Raw genomic sequence first — 19776 nt, 5'->3', positions numbered from 1 at the left:
GGAGAGGCTCTGGGAGCACCTTCTTATCCAGCAATGTCTCCCTCATCAAACTTTTGCTGCTGCCTGAAATCCCAGCAAAGGCAGGCGCACATCCTGGCCATTCCGGTTTCTGACACCTGGGAAAGGGCGGTTTCTATGGCGAACACTGCACAGGACAAAGGCCAAGCTCTGGCCCTGCATCCTCTGCTCTGCTTTTCCAGTCCCCTCACTCCCGACCCCACACCCTGGCCTGTGGCCCTTCAAATCCAGACTCTCCATGCCTAGTGCCCACTACTAATGGTCCTCGAATTATATATCCTACAACTCATCTCTTGGCCTGAGAGTTTAGAAACACCTCTCTGCGCACAGCCCTGCTACTGCCCCAGGAAGGTGGGACCCAGTGAGCCATCTGGAGTGTGTCCTCCGCCCCCGTTCCCCAAACACCTTGCTTCTTCCTCTTTGCTGGCACGTGAAAACCTTCTGCTCTAATTTTCGTCAAGGATCCTGGAGTTTTAGAACCTAAAGCTGCCTGAGTCAGCCCCCTTTTCCCCACTCCACTTGCTTCAGGGCTCTTGGGGAAGACTACTTAACACCTGGTTTACATGCAAGTCTATAAAGGGCTGTTCAGTCCAGTTCAGTTCAGTCGCTCAGTCGTGTCCGACTCTTTTTGACCCCATGGACTGCAGCACGCCAGGCCTCCCTGTCCATCACCAACTCCCAGAGTTTACCCAAACTCATGTCCATTGAGTTGAGATGCCATCCAACCATCTCATCCTCTGTCGTCCCCTTCTCCTCCCACCTTCAATCATTCCCAGCATCAGGGTCTTTTCGAATGAGTCAGCTCTTCGCATCAGGTGGCCAAAGTATTGGAGTTTCAAAGCTTCAGCATCAGTCTTTCCAATGAACGCTCAAGTCTATAAAGGACTATCTGCACGTAGGGATGACACATGAAGAGCAGGCACAGAGGACCATTGACTCAGGGCAGAAAGCGTGGTGCCAACGGGGTTGTGAGACAGAGTTATCGAGTTAAACTGACAGAGCTGGGGGCTCGGGGAGAAGAAGGCTCTTCAGCTGGGCTTTGAACTTTGAGTGGGAGTCAGGTAAGTGGGGATGGCATGAAGTTGAATGGGAATGCCCAGGGCGAAGGCTTGAGAGTCGAAATGCCCTGGTGGGTCACAAGGCTGAGGTTTCCCTGGGCTGCAGGTCAAGCTGCAGGGCAGCTTCTGGAAGGGCCCCCCTGAGTTGAGGGTTTGGAAATTGTCCTTTGGCAGTGGGGATTCTTGGAAGGTTCTGGAACAAAGGAGGTGGCTGCTGGCATGGTCATTAGGAAGCAGCTCTGAGAGAGTGTGGGGGTACATGGAGACTGGAGATGAACTTGGAGGCAGCTGGCTTCCCACGCTCTACTGACCTGAGAAATGTAGAAAAGACAGTGGCTCCAGTCTCCGCCTGCAGAGCCCAAGGAGGCCACGGCCAGAAGCATATATTTTTAATCTAGTCCGTATATTTTAACAACCCTTCATAATTTGGGGGGCATGTTATTAATGCTCAAAATACTTCAAGCTAGGCTTCAGCAGTACGTGGACGGAGAACTTCCGGATGTACAAACCGGATTTAGAAAAGGCACAGGAACCAGAGATCAAATTGGCAACATCTGCTGAATCATGGGAAAAGCAAGGGAATTCCAGAAAAACATCTACTTCTGCTTCATTGACTACACTAAAGCTTTTGACTGTGCAGATCACAGCGAACTGTAGAAATCTTCCTGACCCAGGAGTCAAACTGGGGTCTACCTGCATTGCAGGCAGATTCTGTACCAACTGAGCTATCAGCGAACGGCCCTTCTGTGTCATAGTTCCTGCTAAAATATAGTAATTGATGTTTTCTTAGTAGTTTGTCACTTCTACAACCCTGGAAGGGACTGTATTGTGAAGGGACACGCCGTCTCACAGCAGCCAGTCTGGGCAGGAGGGTGGCGGAGTTGTTGGCTGACGCACTTGGTGGAGGACGTGAGTCTTGCTGGCTGGACTCTTTCTAAGGAGGCTGTGAGTTTTCTAGCTGGCTGCTGGGCTGGGAATTGCTTGAATGTTCTTGTGAAATGGCTAATTTGCAAAATTTCAGGTGGAAATACTACTGTTTTCTTGGCCAATAGGTATTCTGGTATAGACTTTTAGGTTGGTTTTTAGAGTCAGAGGGAAATGGCAGTCCACTCCAGTAGTCTTGCCTGGAGAATCCCATGGATGGAGGAGCCTGGCAGGCTACAGTCCATGGGGTCGCTAAGAGTCGGACACGACTGAGTGACTTCACTTCACTTTAGAGTCAGAAGGTGCTGGATTTAAATCTTAGGTTGGCCACTTGTTAGCCTTGTGATCTTGGGCGAGTTACCAAACCTCTCTGAGCTGCACATTTCATCAACTATAAGTGCAGAGAATGAGACTTGCCACATGAAGCTGTTGTAGGAATGGACAGCATGTATGTGAAGGGCTCACAAAATGTTTTCCTTCCTAATAAACCAAACCCAAATTCTTTCTAAGAAGTACCTAATAATATTTCCTCAAAATATCTCTTTGAAAGGAAACGTAACCCCTTCAAATCAATTAACAGATAAATGAATAGTTTATTTTATATATGCTCACAAAGTATTTATAAATGTATATGTGATGTTGTTTAGTCACTAAGTTGTATCCAACTCTTTGCTACCCCATGGACCATAGCCTGCCAGGCTCCTCTGTCCGTGGGATTTCCCAGGCAAGAATACTAGAGTGAGTTGCCATTTCCCTCTCTAGAGGATTTTCCCGAACCAGGGATTGAACCTGAGTCTCCTGCTTGGCAGGTGGATTCTTTACCACTGAGCCACCAGGGAAGCCTGAATATGTGATGGATTTATAGAAGTATGCAATATTTGCATTGTGGATAGATAAGTATATAAAGGAACTTCCCCGATGGTCCAGTGGCTAAGACTCTGAGCTCCCAAAGCAGGGAGCCTGCGTTCAATCCCTGGTCAGGGAACTAGATCCCACATGTTGCATCTAAGACCTGATGCAGCCAAATAAATAAATAAATATTTGGGCTTCCCTGGTGGCTCAGACGGTAAAGCGTCTGCCTGCAATGCGGGAGACCTGGGTTCGATCTCTGGGTCGGGAAGATCCCCTAGAGAAGGAGATGGCAACTCACTCCAGTACTCTTGCCTGGAAAATTCCATGGATGGAGGAGCCTGGTAGGCTATAGTCCATGGGGTCGCAAAGAGTCGGACACGACTGAGCAACTTCACAGGTTCAAGTATGTAAAGATCTCGAGTCAGAGCAAGTGCAATGCTGCTGCTGTTCCCTGAACGCACTAGGAACTGAAGGGCACTTTGCTGCAGCTTCAGGCTCTGTCCTGCGAGTTGTGCCTGTTCTGCCCCCAGCTCCGCTCTGCTGTGGAGGCGGAGAGCGTGGACAGAGAATCCGAGTCACTCAGCAAAGCATCCACTGAGCATCTCACATGTGTGGTCTTCTGCTCACAGGGCCCCGAGGGCCTCTTCCGCCCAGCGTCTGGCTGGAAACCAGGCTGACTCACAGGCAGGAGGTGACCTGTCTTGCCATCGAGGACACAGCTCAGCCTGATGATACGATGATACTTCCGGTCAAGCACTTTGGAGACATCGAGACTGCTCTCCTGACTCGAAAGATAGCAACAGAAGCCAGGAGAGATGTGGAGACTTCACTGGGGTCACTCAGCTCATTAGCGGCTGATCCAGGTGGACCAGAGCCCAGCTCTGACCACTGTCGCTGCCCCATTTCCTTTAGCATGCTGCTGCTGCTGCTGCTGCTGCTGCTAAGTCGCTTCAGTCATGTCTGACTCTGTGCGACCCCATAGACGGCAGCCCACCAGGCTCCCCCGTCCCTGGGATTCTCCAGGCAAGAACACTGGAGTGGGTTGCCATTTCCTTCTCCAATGCATGAAAGTGAAAAGTGAAAGTGAAGTTGCTCAGTCGTGTCCGACTCTCAGCGACCCCATGGACTGCAGCCTACCAGGCTTCTCCGTCCATGGGATTTTCCAGGCAAGAGTACTGGAGTGGGGTGCCATAAAAGGCTGTTTATTAAAGGGCTTTATTTTTAGGGGTTTAAGAGTTTTATTTTTGTTTGCTTTATTCTCCACTTTCACGGTGAAGTTTATCCCATGTGCCTGAGTCTTTGATGGGACTTGAGTATTCGTATTTGAGGGCAAAGCCAGCCTCTAGGAGGTGCACTGGAGCTTGGTGTGGTGGGCAGAGGTTCCCTACAGGGGACATTTCGTGATGTCTGGAAACAGTTTTGGTTATCACGGCAGGAGGGTGGGGGAGGAGGTGCTGCGGACCTCAGAGGGTACAAACCAGGGATGCTGCTCACCAGGGGTGCACCAGACAGCCCCCCAGCAAGCACTGTGCAGCCCCAAATGACAGTAGTGCCAGGCCAAGACGCCCTGGTGATGGGGCGGCAGCACCTCTTTGGTCTGTAGCCTTCTCTTTGGGCCTGGGCAGGTTCCCTCCGATAAACCCAACCGTGGCCAAAGCTTTGGGGCAGCTTGGCTGGGACCAGGCGTGCACAGTAAGCCTCTTTTCAGGTCTGCCCAGCTGTTTTCAGTCTAGTATCTCCATGCATGAAGCCAGCAACACAGAGCTCCTCTGGGTCAAGCCTCCTGCCATCTGTCTGGGGCGGGTAGAGGGCTCAGCCTGCTTGGGCTTAAGGCAGAGGCCCTGGGTGCGTGGAGGTGGGTAGTAGCTAATGTTCCTTATGAACCTAAAGTAATTTTCCTGCCCGCCACTCCATTTTGCACCCTCACCTTCAGCGGCCCCTGCACCGCACCTTCCAAAGCTTTCTAGATCTGTGCCCAGAGAATAGATTTGCTTCTTACAAGCAGTCAGGGCTCTTCTCTCTGGCCTAAAGCAAGTGACCCATCTGCTTTGCTCTTCCAAATTGTTGTCACTGGACCCCTTCTATGCCTTCTCTCCATCTGTGCTCAAGCCCTTATTATGCCTTTGCTGCATTTCAGTCAGGCTGGGGGAGGGAGCAAAGAGAACTAGGTGTGTTGAGTTCATCATCTTAAACAGGAGGCCTGTCCTTATGTATTGGAAAACTAGATTTCATTAAAAGCTTTGCTGTGTGTCCGGCCTCTGAGGAAGGCAAAGAGCTGATGAGCTGGAGCGAGTTGCTAGAGGCGGAATTGAAGGATGCACCAGACAGGGGGTAGGGGAGCTCTGTGACCTTGATCTCGCTAAGCCTCAGTGTCCCTGCATGTATGATGACGTATATCCCCCGCCTGCCCGTCTAGGTGAACTGAGGGCACAGATGTGGACCAGCAGAGAACCCTGTAAAGGACCCTGGTTTATTATGGTCATCCTTCTGGATGGACAGCACTCTCGTCTCCATCAGGCGTGGTCAAGGCGATGTGTCATGTGGCACACGCTGGACCGCGGCTCCCTGGTGACGGGCTTACCCAGCACGTGAGCATGAGTACCGACTGCCTCGTTCTCTTGCCAGAGGCCTCCAGTTTGGTTGGCAGAGTGGCGACCAGCTGGCCAATTGGACGGGGCTCTTTAATGTCACGGACGACCCGGCAGTGCAGAGCGGCAGTGACTCCAGCTCCAGGTACAGACCCCCGGTGAACAACCAGGGAGGGGGGAAGCTCTTCTCGGGGCGACCCTGCAGCCTCTGCCCCTCCGGGCTGCCCTCAGGGAAGAACCGGTTTCAATGCAATGGCCCAGAGCTCACCCTGGGATCTGACCTGGGCTGCTTAGATAGGAGGGTGAGGGCCAGGACCCAGCCAGAGCAAAGCAGGGACTCACCCTCCCTCTTTTGGAATGAGGGTGGAGGGCGATGGAGTGGGAGTCTTGGTCTCCAGTTTCCATTTGAGGTGGGGGCCACATTTCACCCCTTCTGGAAGGATTTCGGGGTGTGTAGGTGTGTGTCGGGGTGGCATCAGGGTGGGCAAAGACCACTGGCTTCCTGCTCCCCTGAAATCCACTGAGCAGGCCGTCTCTGCCCTGCCCAGCCTTGGCTGGGCTGACCTTGACCGTGCTAAGTTGCTTAGTCATGTCCGACTCTATGGACTGTAGCCCACCAGACTCTGTCCATGGGATTCTCCAGGCAAGAATACTGGAGAGGGTTGCCATTTCCTCCTTCAGAGGATCTTCTCAAACCAGGGGTCGAACCCGCATCTCTTCTGTCTCCTGCGTTGGCAGACAGGCTTTTTACCACTAGTGCCACCTGGAAAGTCCTTGACCTTGGTTGGGGAAGAACCATTTTCATGAAGATATGATACTGAGAACTGACATTTATACCATCACCTGGTTATTTCTTCTTGATCTGCTGTAGTGTTTGATGCTAAAATCAGTAATTAGGGGCATTCTGTATATCCAGGAAAAGGAACTATTTGTAGAACAAATGAAAATGGAGTATTCTCAGGTGGAACATGCTCATTGCAGGGTGGGGGTGGGGTGTGGCGGGGTTGGTCATTTTGGGGAATTTTTTCAGACAAGGTGGGATGCTCTCTCTGCTGGAAGGCAGGTGTGGCTGCAACCTGCCCACTAAGGGTTTCTCGGGGCTAAGTTGTTTGGTTTCTTAATTTTTGCATTTCCAAGTGCAGGCTAACTAAAGATTAGTTTCCCTGGGAAAGAGGCCTGGGTTTTTGTTGCTGTTAATTTTGACACTAAAACATCAAATTGACCCTGCAGAAGAGAAACAGTATGTTTTTCAGGGGCTTTAATATGTATGATTTTATGCAATGCTTTGAAAAAGAGAAGATGTGGCTCCAATGTCAGACGCTGACGGGGGAGGTGAACAGACAGGCCTTGAGGTGTGGGGCAGCCACGGGCCATGGCCTAGGATCAGGGTCTTATTCTGACTCTTTAGGAGCCTAGTTCTTTCCATATATCTGTGGTGGGAGCCCTGGCCTGCCACTTGGCGCCTGGGATTGTCACCCAGTGAGAGTGACAAGTCCAGACTTGCCTGTTCCACATGTTGAACTTCCAACATTGGCCCTTCTGCTGTGTGACCTGCCCACCCAGATGCCCTGGGGTGTCTAGGTAAGTCTGCAGGTGTCTGTCTCCCTGGGAAGGACTCCCTGAAGGGTTCACAGAGAGGGTTTGGCTAGAAAATCCTAATTAGCTGAGTAAAACGGGACAGAACTTGGGAGGCTGTTCTGGGCAGATGTCCTGGGCTGGGGCTGAGACCACTGTATGGATTCTGTTTCTGATTTTTCCTACTGCCAGCAGCTTTTGTCTCTTTGTCCTTTGCCTGCAATTTTATCTCTAATTTCTCTACCTTTCTCACCCCACCTAGTCTCTCTTCGTCCTTTCTTCCTGCCACCTTCTCTGGGTCCACTTTTCTTTCTCAGTCTCTGTGTCCTGCCTCTCTCTCCTCCTCCCTCTCATCTCTCTCGCCCTTGATCCTCTCTCCCTCTCTCAGCAGCACAGGTCAGCCTCCCCCTCCCTTTCTCCCCAGGTCCCTTGGGTTCAGAGACACCGCCATCTCCATCAGGTGCCCTTTATTCAACATCGTCACCAGCTGAGCGGATTTCCTTCTGGAGAGCCGCTGTTTGACCAAGAGCCCCCTGAGCCCCTGAATAAATGTGATGACCACACATTCCAGGTTCTTCTTGGACACTGCCAGCTCAGATCCCAATTTCTGATTGACCCCTAAACTCCCCACATATGTGAGAAAACACTGTATGTCTTTCCCACATACGGAATATAATGGTTTATGTAATTAGAACCAACCCATGTGTTGGAGATTCTTTTCTTTGGTATGGGAGCAGCTTCTGCCTACTTTAAAATGGAAGGGACAGCTCCTTGCAGCAGCAGCACAGGACTTGGAGGAGGACCTGATGACCCTGGGAAAGGACTCTGCCGAGTGAAACTGCATCATCCCAGCAGACAACTGTCCATGCCTGAAATACGGGATGAGCTTCATGGTATTATTTGCCTACTGAATAATTCAGCACACGCCATATTTTGCTATCTGTAGCTGTGTGGAGGGTTGAAGTGTGGTACACCGGAAGTCATTTATTATTAACACCCGTTGGAAGGGAGGTCAGGAGGTACCATTTATAACAGAGGATAAAGAGGAGCAAAAAAAGCAATGACTCATAAGTTGTGTGCTCAACCAGGAGCCACAGGGAGAAGGAGCAGGTCCAAATGATTGGTCTGGAACACTGCAAACAGGACCACAAAGAAAATCCAGGCCAGATGATGCTCATAAAGGCTGTGGCCAGGTCTTCACTTTGGACACGAGCTGGGGGAAGTCCAGTTGGCAAGTGTGTGAGTTACAAAATATACATTGACATATAGCTTTGTTAATTTCAGGTCTAGATCTAAAAGTGTCCAACAGGCATCTAAGGAGAACTGCTGTAGAGAGCAGATAGGAATAACTGGTAATCAGCAAGTGCTTTTATTTAAGTGGCTGCCTTGAACGAGCAGGAAGGTCTTTGAAGAGAGTTCTCATCATCTTCAGATTAGGTGTTTATGTTTCTGTCTCTCCACCTAGACAGTGATAGTGCTTCTCCACCTTTGGATTTTCAGCACCCAGTATGGCACCAGCTCAGTAAATGTTAATTGAATAAAGGATGAATTAAGGAAGGACATAGTAAAGACTGTTGGTAAGAATGCAGGCTTCAACGTTAGTGTCCCTGAATTCTCCCTTAGAGATTTATTCCTTTGGATTAAACCTCGTCTTCTCCTGGCAGTATCCTTGAAAATGAATCCCCGGGGAGGGGAAACATTTTGGAATCATAAACTCATTCACAGTTTAGAATGACCAGAGGATTTTTTCTCTTGAGAGGAGCAGGTAGTCTGAGAATTTGGGTGGCAGGGTGGGAAAAAGGAGACTGAAGGTGGGGTGTGTGTGTGTGTGTGTGTGTGTGTGTGTGTGTGTGTGTGTGGCTAAAAACAGAAGGCAATGAAGGCAGATGATATACTTTTGTAATAACTGACTGAGAACTGCGCCCCCCACCCCATCCCATACCACCCCCACTACAATGGGGTGGCAATTCTGGGAAGGGGAAGATGGGAGAGGGGAAGAGGGGGTGAAGGGCTCTTGTCCTGTCAGCTCACTGCTTTGACCTCTCCAGCCTGGCCAGCTGCCTGCAAACCTGGTGACCATCTGGAGGGTAGGGGAGGCATAGTGCCCACCTGCCAAAGTGGGCAGGCAGCACCTACTGCCTCAGGACACCACAGGGAAAGGTCACCCAATCTTAGGGGCTGAGGGCAGCTGAGGCAGAAGTCCCCCAGGCACTAACTCTCAGCCTGGTCTGTAGCCACCGCTCAAAAGGCTTCACTCAGCTTCCGTCAGACAGTTCCTGCTCCATATCCCAGTCCTTGTCCTCCTCCAGTATCCACCTCCCACTCCACTGCCTCCTGGAAGCTTTCCCTGATAGCCACTTTCACTCCACTTTCTGTAAGATGTGTCTGCATCGGGGTTGGGGGGCGGTGAGTGAAAATGAAAGTTGCTCAGTTGTGTCTGACTCTTTGCGACCCCAATAGTCCATGGAATTCTCTAGGCTAGAATACTGGAGTGGGTCTATCCTTTCCCTTCTCCAGGGGATCTTCCCAACCCAAGAATTGAACTGGGGTCTCTTGCATTGCAGGTGGATTCTTTACCAACTGAGTATCAGGGAAGGAAGCAATTTCTATCATCATACACACAGAGAACTCCCCAACAAGTGCACACAAACCCCTCTGTGCTTGCTCAGGCCTTCCCCAAATCCTGAGGACGTTCCTATGCCAGAGAACGGGGCTGGACCCCTTGTACGTGCAATGTCAGGGCCCCCCAAACCTTCTTACTTCAGACCCAGCCCACAGGCAGCCCCTCCTCCCAGGGTGCATGCAACCTTGGCCCCCGGGTCCGGGACCGCAAGGCAGGAGATGGTTTGCAAAGACAGGGAAGGACCACTTCTAGAGCAGAGCTGAGGACAGATTTTCCCTGCACTGCTGGGCTTCCACTGGGGTGCTGGGGACTCCCTGCAGGGAAGGAAGTGCCAGCACAGGAGCAGAGGACAGGCCCCAAACTGGCGACACAGTCGCCTCTTTGCTCCACAAAACTGCAGGCCGAATGAATGTGTGTTTCTTTCTGAAAGAGAGAAAGAGCCTTTCTTTCTGGGTCAAGGTCTGTGTTCCAGGCGAGCGTGTATGCCTGGGGTGTGGAATCATCATATTTCAGAGCTGGAAGGAACTTGACTGAATTGAATTTAGCATTTTATTATGCTGTCTTGAATTGTTCCCTAATTGTTTCATGACAGTGTGTAATTAGGGAATAAATTGTGTGATGCAGCTGGCGAGGGCTCCAGGAGCCTAGGGTACAAGTTGGAGGTGCTTCCGTGGAGGGGAGGGACTTGGATTGGACATGAACAGGCGATGATGCCGTGGCTGAGCGCTACTGGGGGCTGGCTGTGTGCCGGGCATGGTGCTTGGCGCCTGACACGCGTTACCCTCAGACCTTTGGGGGGTGGGTGCTGTCATTGCCCCCATTTTACAGATGAGGAACTGAGTCCCCATTTCCAGGTGGCGGTGGGTGGTGGAGCTGGAACACATCCCTTGCTCTGTAACTCTGAGTCCCAGCAGTCGTGGGCCATGTGAGACAGAGGGATTCTACTTTCCGGGCTGTGGACAGACATCCAAGGTTGGGTTAGGTTGGGTCTCCTTGGCTGTCCTTGCCAAGTCGTCTCAGCTCCTGGCTCTTAGACTGGAATAAAATGGCTGTATTGATCTAAGTAGGTAATTGACATGCACGTTTTCTCCCAGAGCACTATAGGCAAGAAAAGACAATTTTTAGGGTCTCTCATCCCCTCCTCTCCTATCTCTTTCCCACTTTTGACCTTCTGCGCTCTCCTTCACCCTCAGCCTCTATTCTTTGTGCTCCTTCCATCTCCTCCTGGGGGTCCTGGATTTCAAAGAGGAGCCCTGGGTGGCAAGATTAGCCCAAGGGAAAGACTTTTCCACAGAGGACTTACAGAGGAGGGGTGGTGACAGCTTTGAGGGGTGGGGTCTGCACGCCCACATTTGAGTGCAGGCTGGCTTAGCATAAGCCTTTTGGGTCAATTTTTGCTTCTGGGGAAAAGGACATACATAAATAAATAAGAGATTAGGAGAGTAGTCTGAATTTGGGAGTCACCTGCATCGAGTATTGTGAGAGAATGAGATTATTGAGAGAGAGGATGCAGAGTGATCAGCAGTCTTTGGATGGAGTTGCCTCCTTATTTGGTTGAGTTTAAAATGGAAAAATTCTGCCTGTGGTTCTGATATGCTATCTGGATGTTCTTATTTGCTTTTTGACTGCCAGATTTTCCTATGAATATCCCTTAACTTTAGCAAATTATTTGGAATGAAACTACTCTTTTAAGATTCCTCATTCTATTCATTTATTTTAAATAATGGGTGAAAAATAAATAACCAGAACTCTTGGGCTCCATCTAAGTAAGATGGCGCTGCTTCTCCCTTTCCTCCCACACACCCAGTGTGGGCTTCTGGTGGCAGACAGAGGAGGCCGACTGTGAACGCGGGGCTGTTGATGCCCCGAGAGGCCTTGGATGGTGTTCCGTGAGCTCCCCTAGCCACCAAGCTTTGTGGCCCTTGGCAGTGTCTGAATTGAGTCTCCTGGTCAAATAACCACTGACATGAGCCTTTCTGTGCCTCAGTTGCCTCCTCCTCTGTGAAACTCCCACTTTGCTCAGTCACCAGTGGGGTCCCCTGGGTGGGCTCCCAGCTAGGCACGAGGTGTTCCCCTTGGGGCCGGCTTTTCACATCAGATGACCCTGGCCCCACCCCTTTCTCACCCCCAAGTCAGCTCCCTAGACCCTCTGTTCCTCCCTCCCGTGGTCCATTCTTTCCCCTCTTCTTCACGGCTCCCACGCTTCCTGCCTCCTGGACCATCAAGAATTTTATGCTAGTCCCTTAGCAAAGACAGGAGGCCACAGAAAGGAGTGAGAATGGAAGGAAATGGAGAGTGGAAGGGACAGGGGCTCTGGGGTCTGGTTGAGAGGTCCAACATCCATCTGGGAATCAGTTTAGGGGATGCTCAGAAGGGAAGACACCAAGGCTCTCCAGGTGCCCACTCCATGTAGCCATGCATAGCTCGCAACCTGTTCTTCGATGGCTGTGGAGGCTGTGCTGGGACCGTGGGCAGTGGGGCTCCTAGAGCCTCGAAGAGAGGCCAGTCCTTTACTGCAGGCCTCCCTTCTGGGACTGCAAACCTTCCCTCCTTCATGCTCAGCTATGGCTCCTTGATTTACCTTCCGGAATCTCCTAGAACACTTTCATCTGCTCTTCGTCCAGCAGTTCCTTCACACGTCAGGGAATCCCATTCTCTCTACCTCACCTGAGACCCACTCTTCCTACGCTCCCTGTCTTAGTCTGTGCGGGCTGCTGTGATGAAATACCACACGCCAGGAGGCTCATCAACGACAGGGATTTGCTTTCCGCAGTTCTGGAGGCTGGGAGTCTGAGCCTGCGTGGTCGCCAGCACGGTCAGCTGAGGACCCTGTTCTGGGTGGCAGACGGTGTCCTCACATGGTGAGAGGAGCTAAAGAAGTCTCTGGGGCCTCTTATAAAGGCACAAATCCCATTCAGGGGGCACCACCCTCATGACCTCACTACCCCCGAAGTCCCCACCTCCTGATATCATCACCTTGGGGGTTAGGGTTACAGCATATGGATTTTGGGGGACACGCATTCAGTTCAGTGAACACACCCACTCCTTCACTTTGAGCCTCCACAGTCTCCGCCTCCAGCACCTCCTACTTCTTGTTTTGCCTCAACCTACCCCAGTGGGGCTCTTGCTTCCCCTGCCTCTGGCTACTCTTGAATGACACAGGGACCTCCCTGGGCTCCTGTTGTCTTGAACACCATCAGTATCTGGGGACGAAGTGGTGTATGCGAGAGACATACACCGCTGTATGGGCTCCATCTTCTCCCAGCCAGTGACTGCTGGGGCTCAAAGTACTGTAGCCCTCAGTGAATTCCATGGTCCAGATGGAGCTCTGGAGGGGGGCTCAGGCCGGACAGGGGAGCCCTCTCTGGGGCAGGCTCATGTGGAAGGGCTAGGAGAAATGACAGAGCCAGATTCTGCGCCCTAGACCCTGGGCATGCTGAAATGAGGCCCCCTCAGCCTGCAAGGCTGGAGCCCAGGCCTGGGTGGGAGGAGGGGACCCAGTATTCAACAGCTGCAGTCCTGTTTGCCTTTGTCTTCTCACTTAACAGAGGCCATCACCCGCTGACCAGGCAGCCAACGCTGCCCAGCCCTGCCCCCTCACCTCCCCAAGGGCACAGAGACGGGGCAGGATGGATGCAGCCTGGCGCCAGCATTGGACTTGGCTGCCGGAAGCCAAGTGGCCTCTGAGCTGAGCTGGGCTCCTGATGTGACCGGCCATGACTATTTATACCTGTGAGGTGTCCTGCCAGCCTCTCCTCCCCTTTGAACTGGGTAGAGATCGTCTTTCCAGAATTGACAGGAGCGATAGTGACCAGCTCGCCTTGAGACACTGGTGGAGTTAGGGAGGTTGGAGAAACTGCTGTTCTCAGTGCTCTAGTAGCTCAAGGGAAAGCCTGAGATATTTAGAGAAAGAGCTGTGGCTTAAAAGGACATTTGCCAGGACATGGAAGCAACCTAGATGTCCATCAGCAGACGAATGGATAAGGAAGCTGTGGTACATGTACACAATGGAATATTACTCAGCCATTAAAAAAATACATTTGAATCGGTTCTACTGAGATGGATGAAACTGGAGCCCATTATACAGAGTGAAGTAAGCCAGAAAGAAAAACAACAATACAGTATACTAATGCATATATATGGAATTTGAAAGATGGTAACGATAACCCTATATGCGAGACAGAATAAGAGACACAGATGCATAGAACAATTTTATGGACTCTGAGGGAGAAGGTGAGGGTGGGACGTTCTGGGAGAATAGCATTGAAACATGTATATTATCATATGTGAAACAGAACACCATTCCATGTTCAATGCATGAGACAAAGGCTCAGGGCCGGGGCAATGGGATGACCCAGAGGGATGGGATGGGGAGGGACGTGGGTGGGGGGTCCAGGAAGGGGAACACATGTAAACTCATGGCTGATTCATGTCAATGTATGGCAAAAACTATTACAATATTGTAAAGTAATTAGCCCCCAACTAAAATAAATAAATTTATTTAAAAAAAAAAAAGGACATTTGTTAGTGATTTCCAATAAGAGTCATAACCCAATTACAAAAAGTGTATAAAAATGTAGAAAAGTATTTTTTTTAAATCATCATAATCCTGTACTTAGAGCAACCTACTGTTAATATCTTGTTATCGTCCTTTCTCATGTGCTCGCATATGTATATATAATTTTTTTTTGAGATCATAGTTTTGTAGCTTGCTTTTTTTCACTCAATATTATTGTGTAATCATTTTCCCATGTCACTATACACCAACACTTCAGCATCATTTTGATGTCTGCGTGATGATCAGTATCCAGACCAAATAGGGATTTCTATAGCTTCCTCCAGAATGCTGTCCTTGAGCCTCCTTTTAGAAGCAGAATCGAGGAATGACCCAGTGCTTCTTACAATCATATTTCCTCAAGTCGTTTATCTTTAGAGACTGAGATGGAACAACACAGCCTTCTAAAAGCAAAGCCCGGATAGGCTGGAGAAAGAAGCAAGGGCTATTAGCTGCGTTTTTTCAGATGGAAAAACGAGGCTTTAGACCTTGGCCTGGAGTGATTGTAATTACCCGGCTGAGGTACCACATGCAGTGTTTTCAGAGTGTCTGGGACTTTCTTTAATCATCAGGTGTGGTAAGACACACAGATGTGGAAATGACTGTCATGAAGGAAGAGGTTTTTAGACTTACAGATCCTGAAAAACGGGAAGCAGACCATACGACGGGAAGGCACCGGCCTCAGTCAAGAAGCAGAAGGAACAAAGCGGGAAAAGTGGACAAGAGCCTTCACTGTGGTTTCCATGTAAGGAGTAGATGAGGCAGGCACACAGGCTTGAGATTGGCTTGTTTAAGTAATTTCAGAGGGCTCTGGGGCAGAGAGCTGCCCCAAGTTGTCTGGTAGCTGGCCTTTGGGTGATTAGGGCAGAGGAATAGGTGGCCCTAAGTGTGAGAGGAGAAAGAGGAGAAGGAGGTGGCGGGAGTGTGAGCTCTGGATTGGTTGGTTTGCATATGAAAGGTGTGCTCCCAGGGTTGTTTTTTTTTAAACCATATCTGGGAATTGACTAGCTCTAGGAGAGGCAGTCTCTCTGGGGTCTGGAACCAGATGTCAAAGCATCAGAAACAATTAATCCATGGAGTTTGGAGCAGAGATGCAGTGATCAGGGACATCCCTATGTGAAAGCAGAACTCAGCATGGGCTTTACCCTTAGGGTGACGAGGGAGAGGTTTCATAATAGCAGGAGAAGGAGAATGGCAACCAGTCCAGATGGTGGAGAACTTCTGAGTTATCCATTTCTTTCTCAGCTCTGTCATCAACCAGCCAAGGGACTGTAAGCACGTCTCTGACTCACTGGGCATCCACTGGCAGGTCTTATCCTTTCATGGCATGAGAAAGGGGAAGAAGGGGAATAGACATTTTCTGGGCACTTCCTGTGTGCCAGAGGCTATACTAATGCTTTCTTTGAGATTCTCATTATTATCTTATCTCAGCCCATTATCTTATCTTGTCACCAGTGTACTTCGTTTTTTATGCTGATTTTGCAAATGAGGAAACTAAGGCTCATAGAAGTGATGGGCCCCTGGCTAGGGATTGGCAAAGAAGGATGTGAACCCTATTCTGAAACCCTTGTCATCTAATAGCCACCAAACACACCACATTAGACCATTTGGAATCACTGAACTGCCAAGTGATGATATTGGGGATTCAAGCGAAAGGGAGACTGAGTGAAGGCTGGCAGAGGGAAAGTGAGGATGGCCTCGTGAAGGTGACAAAGGGGCTGGCTGATCAAAGGGAGGTGCTGATTGGTTTTAACTTCCTTTGAGAGTTTCTCTTGTTTGCTGTGCTTAGTCCCTCAGTCGTGTCCGACCCTGTGACCCCATGGACTACAGCCCGCCAGGGTCCTCTGTCCATGGGGATTCTCCAGGCAGAATACTGGCATGGGTGCCATGCCCTCCTCCAGGGGATATTCCCCACCCAGAGATCAAACCTAGATCTCCCGCATTGCAGGCAGATTCTTTACTCTGAGCCACAAGGGAAGCCGGTAAACATTCTCTTGTTTATGGATCATTAATTCATAGACTTGTTCTGGCTTGGTTAGTTAAGTGGGAAACACTGAGGAAACTTTGGGATTGTATTTTAGTGCTGGATGGGACTTCAGATACCACCTCATTCAAATTATTTAGGAGGAGAAAAAAGAGGCTCAGAGAGGTGAGGCGATTTACTCAAAGCCACATGGCTGGTTTAGAGGCATATCCTGGGCGGGTCTGCAAGTGTCCCAACTCCTGAGAACCCTAGTATAAGTTTCCTCTTAATTATCTTCTACATCATTAGAATCTGGAACTTTTCTTAGTAGCAGCCTGAGATCACGGCTTCAGATGACCCAGTGGATTCCCAAGGGCTTAGTGTCAGTGGCTGTGGTTGCAAATGATGATCTTTGTGATAAGACAGCAGACCTCACTTACTGTTGTGTGATGGAAAAATGACCGAAGTTAGAAACAAGATCATGGACTTTTTTTTTAGCCCCAGGCTGACACCTTGTTCTTAGTTGCAGATAACAGAAACCATTTTAGCTAAAGCAGAAAGGGATTGATTAAGGGTAAGGCTAGCACAGAACCACCAGGAAAGTTGAAGAAAGACCCTAGGCCAATTTCCAAGAATGTCTCTGCAAACTGCATTGTGAAACTGGGTCCCTGTGGAAGCCTCTGATAAAATTGTGAAGGTGGAGCCACCACTGCAATTTCCAAGAGCCATGGCACCTCTGCCACATTCTGCCCCAGGGAAACAATGCCTTGAGCCTTGACATTCTTCTAAAACATGGTTCTGAATCAGTCTCATGCTGCTGCTGCTGTTGCCACGTGTTCCGGGAAACAAGCTCACTCAGAAGGACGATGCAGATAGTGAAGTGCAGTTTATTACACCGGCGGGCCCAAGGCAGAGTATCCTCTTAGCCAAGGACCCTGACCAGCATTTGTGAAAATCTTTTATATCCCATGTGTCCAAACTCACCACCCCAAATTCCTTGAGACTTACATAAACAAAGGAAGGGTAAATACAATCACAGTAATCTCATCATTTAGGTGTTATGTGTTCAAACAGTCAATAATCAATAAGCCCGAGGTTACATTCCAAATAGCTAATCAATAAGCCCGAGGTTACAGAAAAAATTTATGAGCTGTCCGGAGGTAGGGGGATCATTGTATGTTTTCTCTTAGGTGATGAGTAACCTGGATACAATCTTTAAGATTCCCCTGTCCGGAGGGGGTCTTATCCTTCTATTGTCGTTTCCAGAGGCACTAAGCACAGAGTTTAGAGTCTATTAGAGAGGTGGCCAAGCATGATCAGCACGAACAGGCCTAAGATGGAGTCCAGGTCTTATGAATTCCCTCTTCACTGCTGCTGCTGCTGCTAAGTCACTTCAGTCGTGTCTGACTCTGTGCGACCCCATAGACGGCAGCCCACCAGGCTCCTCCGTACCTGGGATTCTCCAGGCAAGAACACTGGAGTGGGGTGCCATTGCCTTCCCCGCAGTCTCATGCTACTAACTGTGAATGTGTTAGTTGCTCAGTTCTGTCTGACTCTGCAACCCCATGGACTGTAGACCGCCAGGCTCCTATGTCCGTGGGAAAAATTTTCATAGGCAAGAATACTGGAATGAGTTGTCATTCCCTTCTCCAGGGGATCTTCCTAATTCAGGGATCGATCCTGGGTCTCCTACTTTGCAGGCTGATTCTGTACCTGCTGAGCTTCCAGGGAAGCTACTGACTGGTTGAACCTAACTTGCATGGAGGACTCTAGCTACAAAGGAGTCTGGGAAATGTAGTTTTTAGCTTTCTAGTCTCTAGTGCAAACGTGCAGAGATAACAAAGACAGATTCCACATTTTCAGATCCTCCTCATTTGGAAAGGGAAATAGATATATAAACAGACAATTATAATACAATGGTATCTGCTCTAATTAAGAGAAAATATATAGAATAACCTGAGAGTGAGCATTAGAAAAGTCTTCCCAGAAGTGGGGGCATTTGAGGTACATACTGAAAGATCAATATGAGTTTGCCAAGTGAGAAAGACAATGAAAAGAGTTGTAAAACGTAAAGGTGACAGACAAAGGAGAGTGATATTTTAGGATCTTCAGTGCCTCAGTTCAGTTCACTCGCTCAATTGTGTTCGACTATTCACGACCCCATGGACTGCAGCACGCCAGGCCTCCCTGTCCATCATGAACTACCAGAGTTTACTCAAACTCATATCCATTGAGTCAGTGATGCCATTCAACCATCTCTTCCTCTGTCATCCCCTTCTCCTCCTGCCTTCAATCTTTCCCAGCATCAGGATCTTTTCAAATGAGTCAGCTCTTCGTATCAGGTGGCCAAAGTACTGGAGTTTCAACTTCAGCATCAGTCCTTCCAATGAGTATTCAGGACTGATTTCCTTTAGGATGGACTGGTTGGGTCTCCTGGCAGTCCAAGGGACTCTCAAGAGTCTTCTCCAACACCACAGTTCAAAAGCATCAATTCTTCCACGCTCAGCTTTGTTTATAGTCCAACTGTCACATTGATACATGACTACTGGAAAAACCATAGCTTAGACTAGATGGACCTTTGTTGGCAAAGTAATGTCTCTGCTTTTTAATATGCTGTCTAGGTTAGTCATAACTTTTCTTCCAAGGAGCAAGTGTCTTTTAATTTCATGGCTACAGTCACCATCTGTAGTGATTTTGGAGCCCCCCAAAATTAAGTCTGACACTGTTTCCACTGTTTCCCCATCTATTTGCCATGAAGTGATGGGACTGGATGCCATGATCTTCGTTTTCAGAATGTTAAGTTTTAAGCCAACTTTTTCACTCTCGTCTTTCACTTTCATCAAGAGGCTCTTTAGTTCTTCTTCACTGTCTGCCATAACGGTGGTGTCATCTGCATATCTGAGGTTATTGATACTTCTCCCGGCAATCTTGATTTCAGCTTGTGCTTCATCCAACCCAGTGTTTCTCATGATGTACTCTGCATATATATTAAATAAGCAAGGTGACAATACACAGCCTTGAGATACTCCTTTCCCGATTTGAAACCAGTCTGTTGTTCCATGTCCGGTTCTAACTGTTCATAACCAGTCCCTTCCTGACCTGCATACAGATTTCTCAAGAGGCAGGTCAGGTGGTCTGGTATTCCCATCTCTTGAAGAATTTTCCACAGTTTGTTGTGATCCACACAGTCAAAGGCTTTGACATAATCAATAAAGCAGAAGTAGATGTTTTTCTGGAACTCTCTTGCTTTTTTGATGATCCAGCGGATGTTGGCAATTTGATCTCTGGTTCCTCTGCTTTTTCGAAATCCAACTTGAACATCTAGAAGTTCACGGTTCACGTACTGTTGAAGCCTGGCTTGGGGAATTTTGAGCATTACTTTACGAAATCTGCTTAAATTCTTTTATAACATGAAAAGGAGGAGATGATTTATTTTGTATAGATAGGAGTCAATTTGTTGTGTAAAATATTTTTAATATTCTAAAATATATGTCAAATGTCTTAAATGTATGATTATAATATTTAAATTATAGTAAAATAATAAAGAATGAATATTTACAAATATAATAGTTTTAAAGTATTAAATATGAAGTTATATTTTAAATTATTTGAAATGCAAG

At 48.9% G+C, this 19776-nt stretch overlaps 1 protein-coding gene across 3 annotated transcripts in view; it reads left to right on the top strand.

The window, feature by feature from the left end:
- ST8SIA5 (ST8 alpha-N-acetyl-neuraminide alpha-2,8-sialyltransferase 5) overlaps positions 1–19776 on the top strand; it is a 78324-nt gene that overhangs the window by 26294 nt on the left and 32254 nt on the right. The window contains exon 2 of one of the 3 annotated variants that reach the window (XM_081563393.1): positions 5478–5585. The exons of the other annotated variants lie outside the window; for them this stretch is intronic. Within the exon in view, the coding sequence (XP_081419519.1) occupies positions 5478–5585 (108 nt within the window). The remainder of the gene's footprint in view (positions 1–5477; positions 5586–19776) is intronic. 3 annotated transcript variants of the gene reach the window in all.

Source organism: Giraffa tippelskirchi, chromosome 14 (assembly GCF_054371585.1).
Source record: "Giraffa tippelskirchi isolate mGirTip1 chromosome 14, T2T-mGirTip1v1.2.pri, whole genome shotgun sequence".
Taxonomy (NCBI): Eukaryota; Metazoa; Chordata; class Mammalia; order Artiodactyla; family Giraffidae; genus Giraffa; species Giraffa tippelskirchi.
Note: the sequence above shows the minus strand (reverse complement) of the source record. Positions and strands in the feature narration are given on the sequence as shown.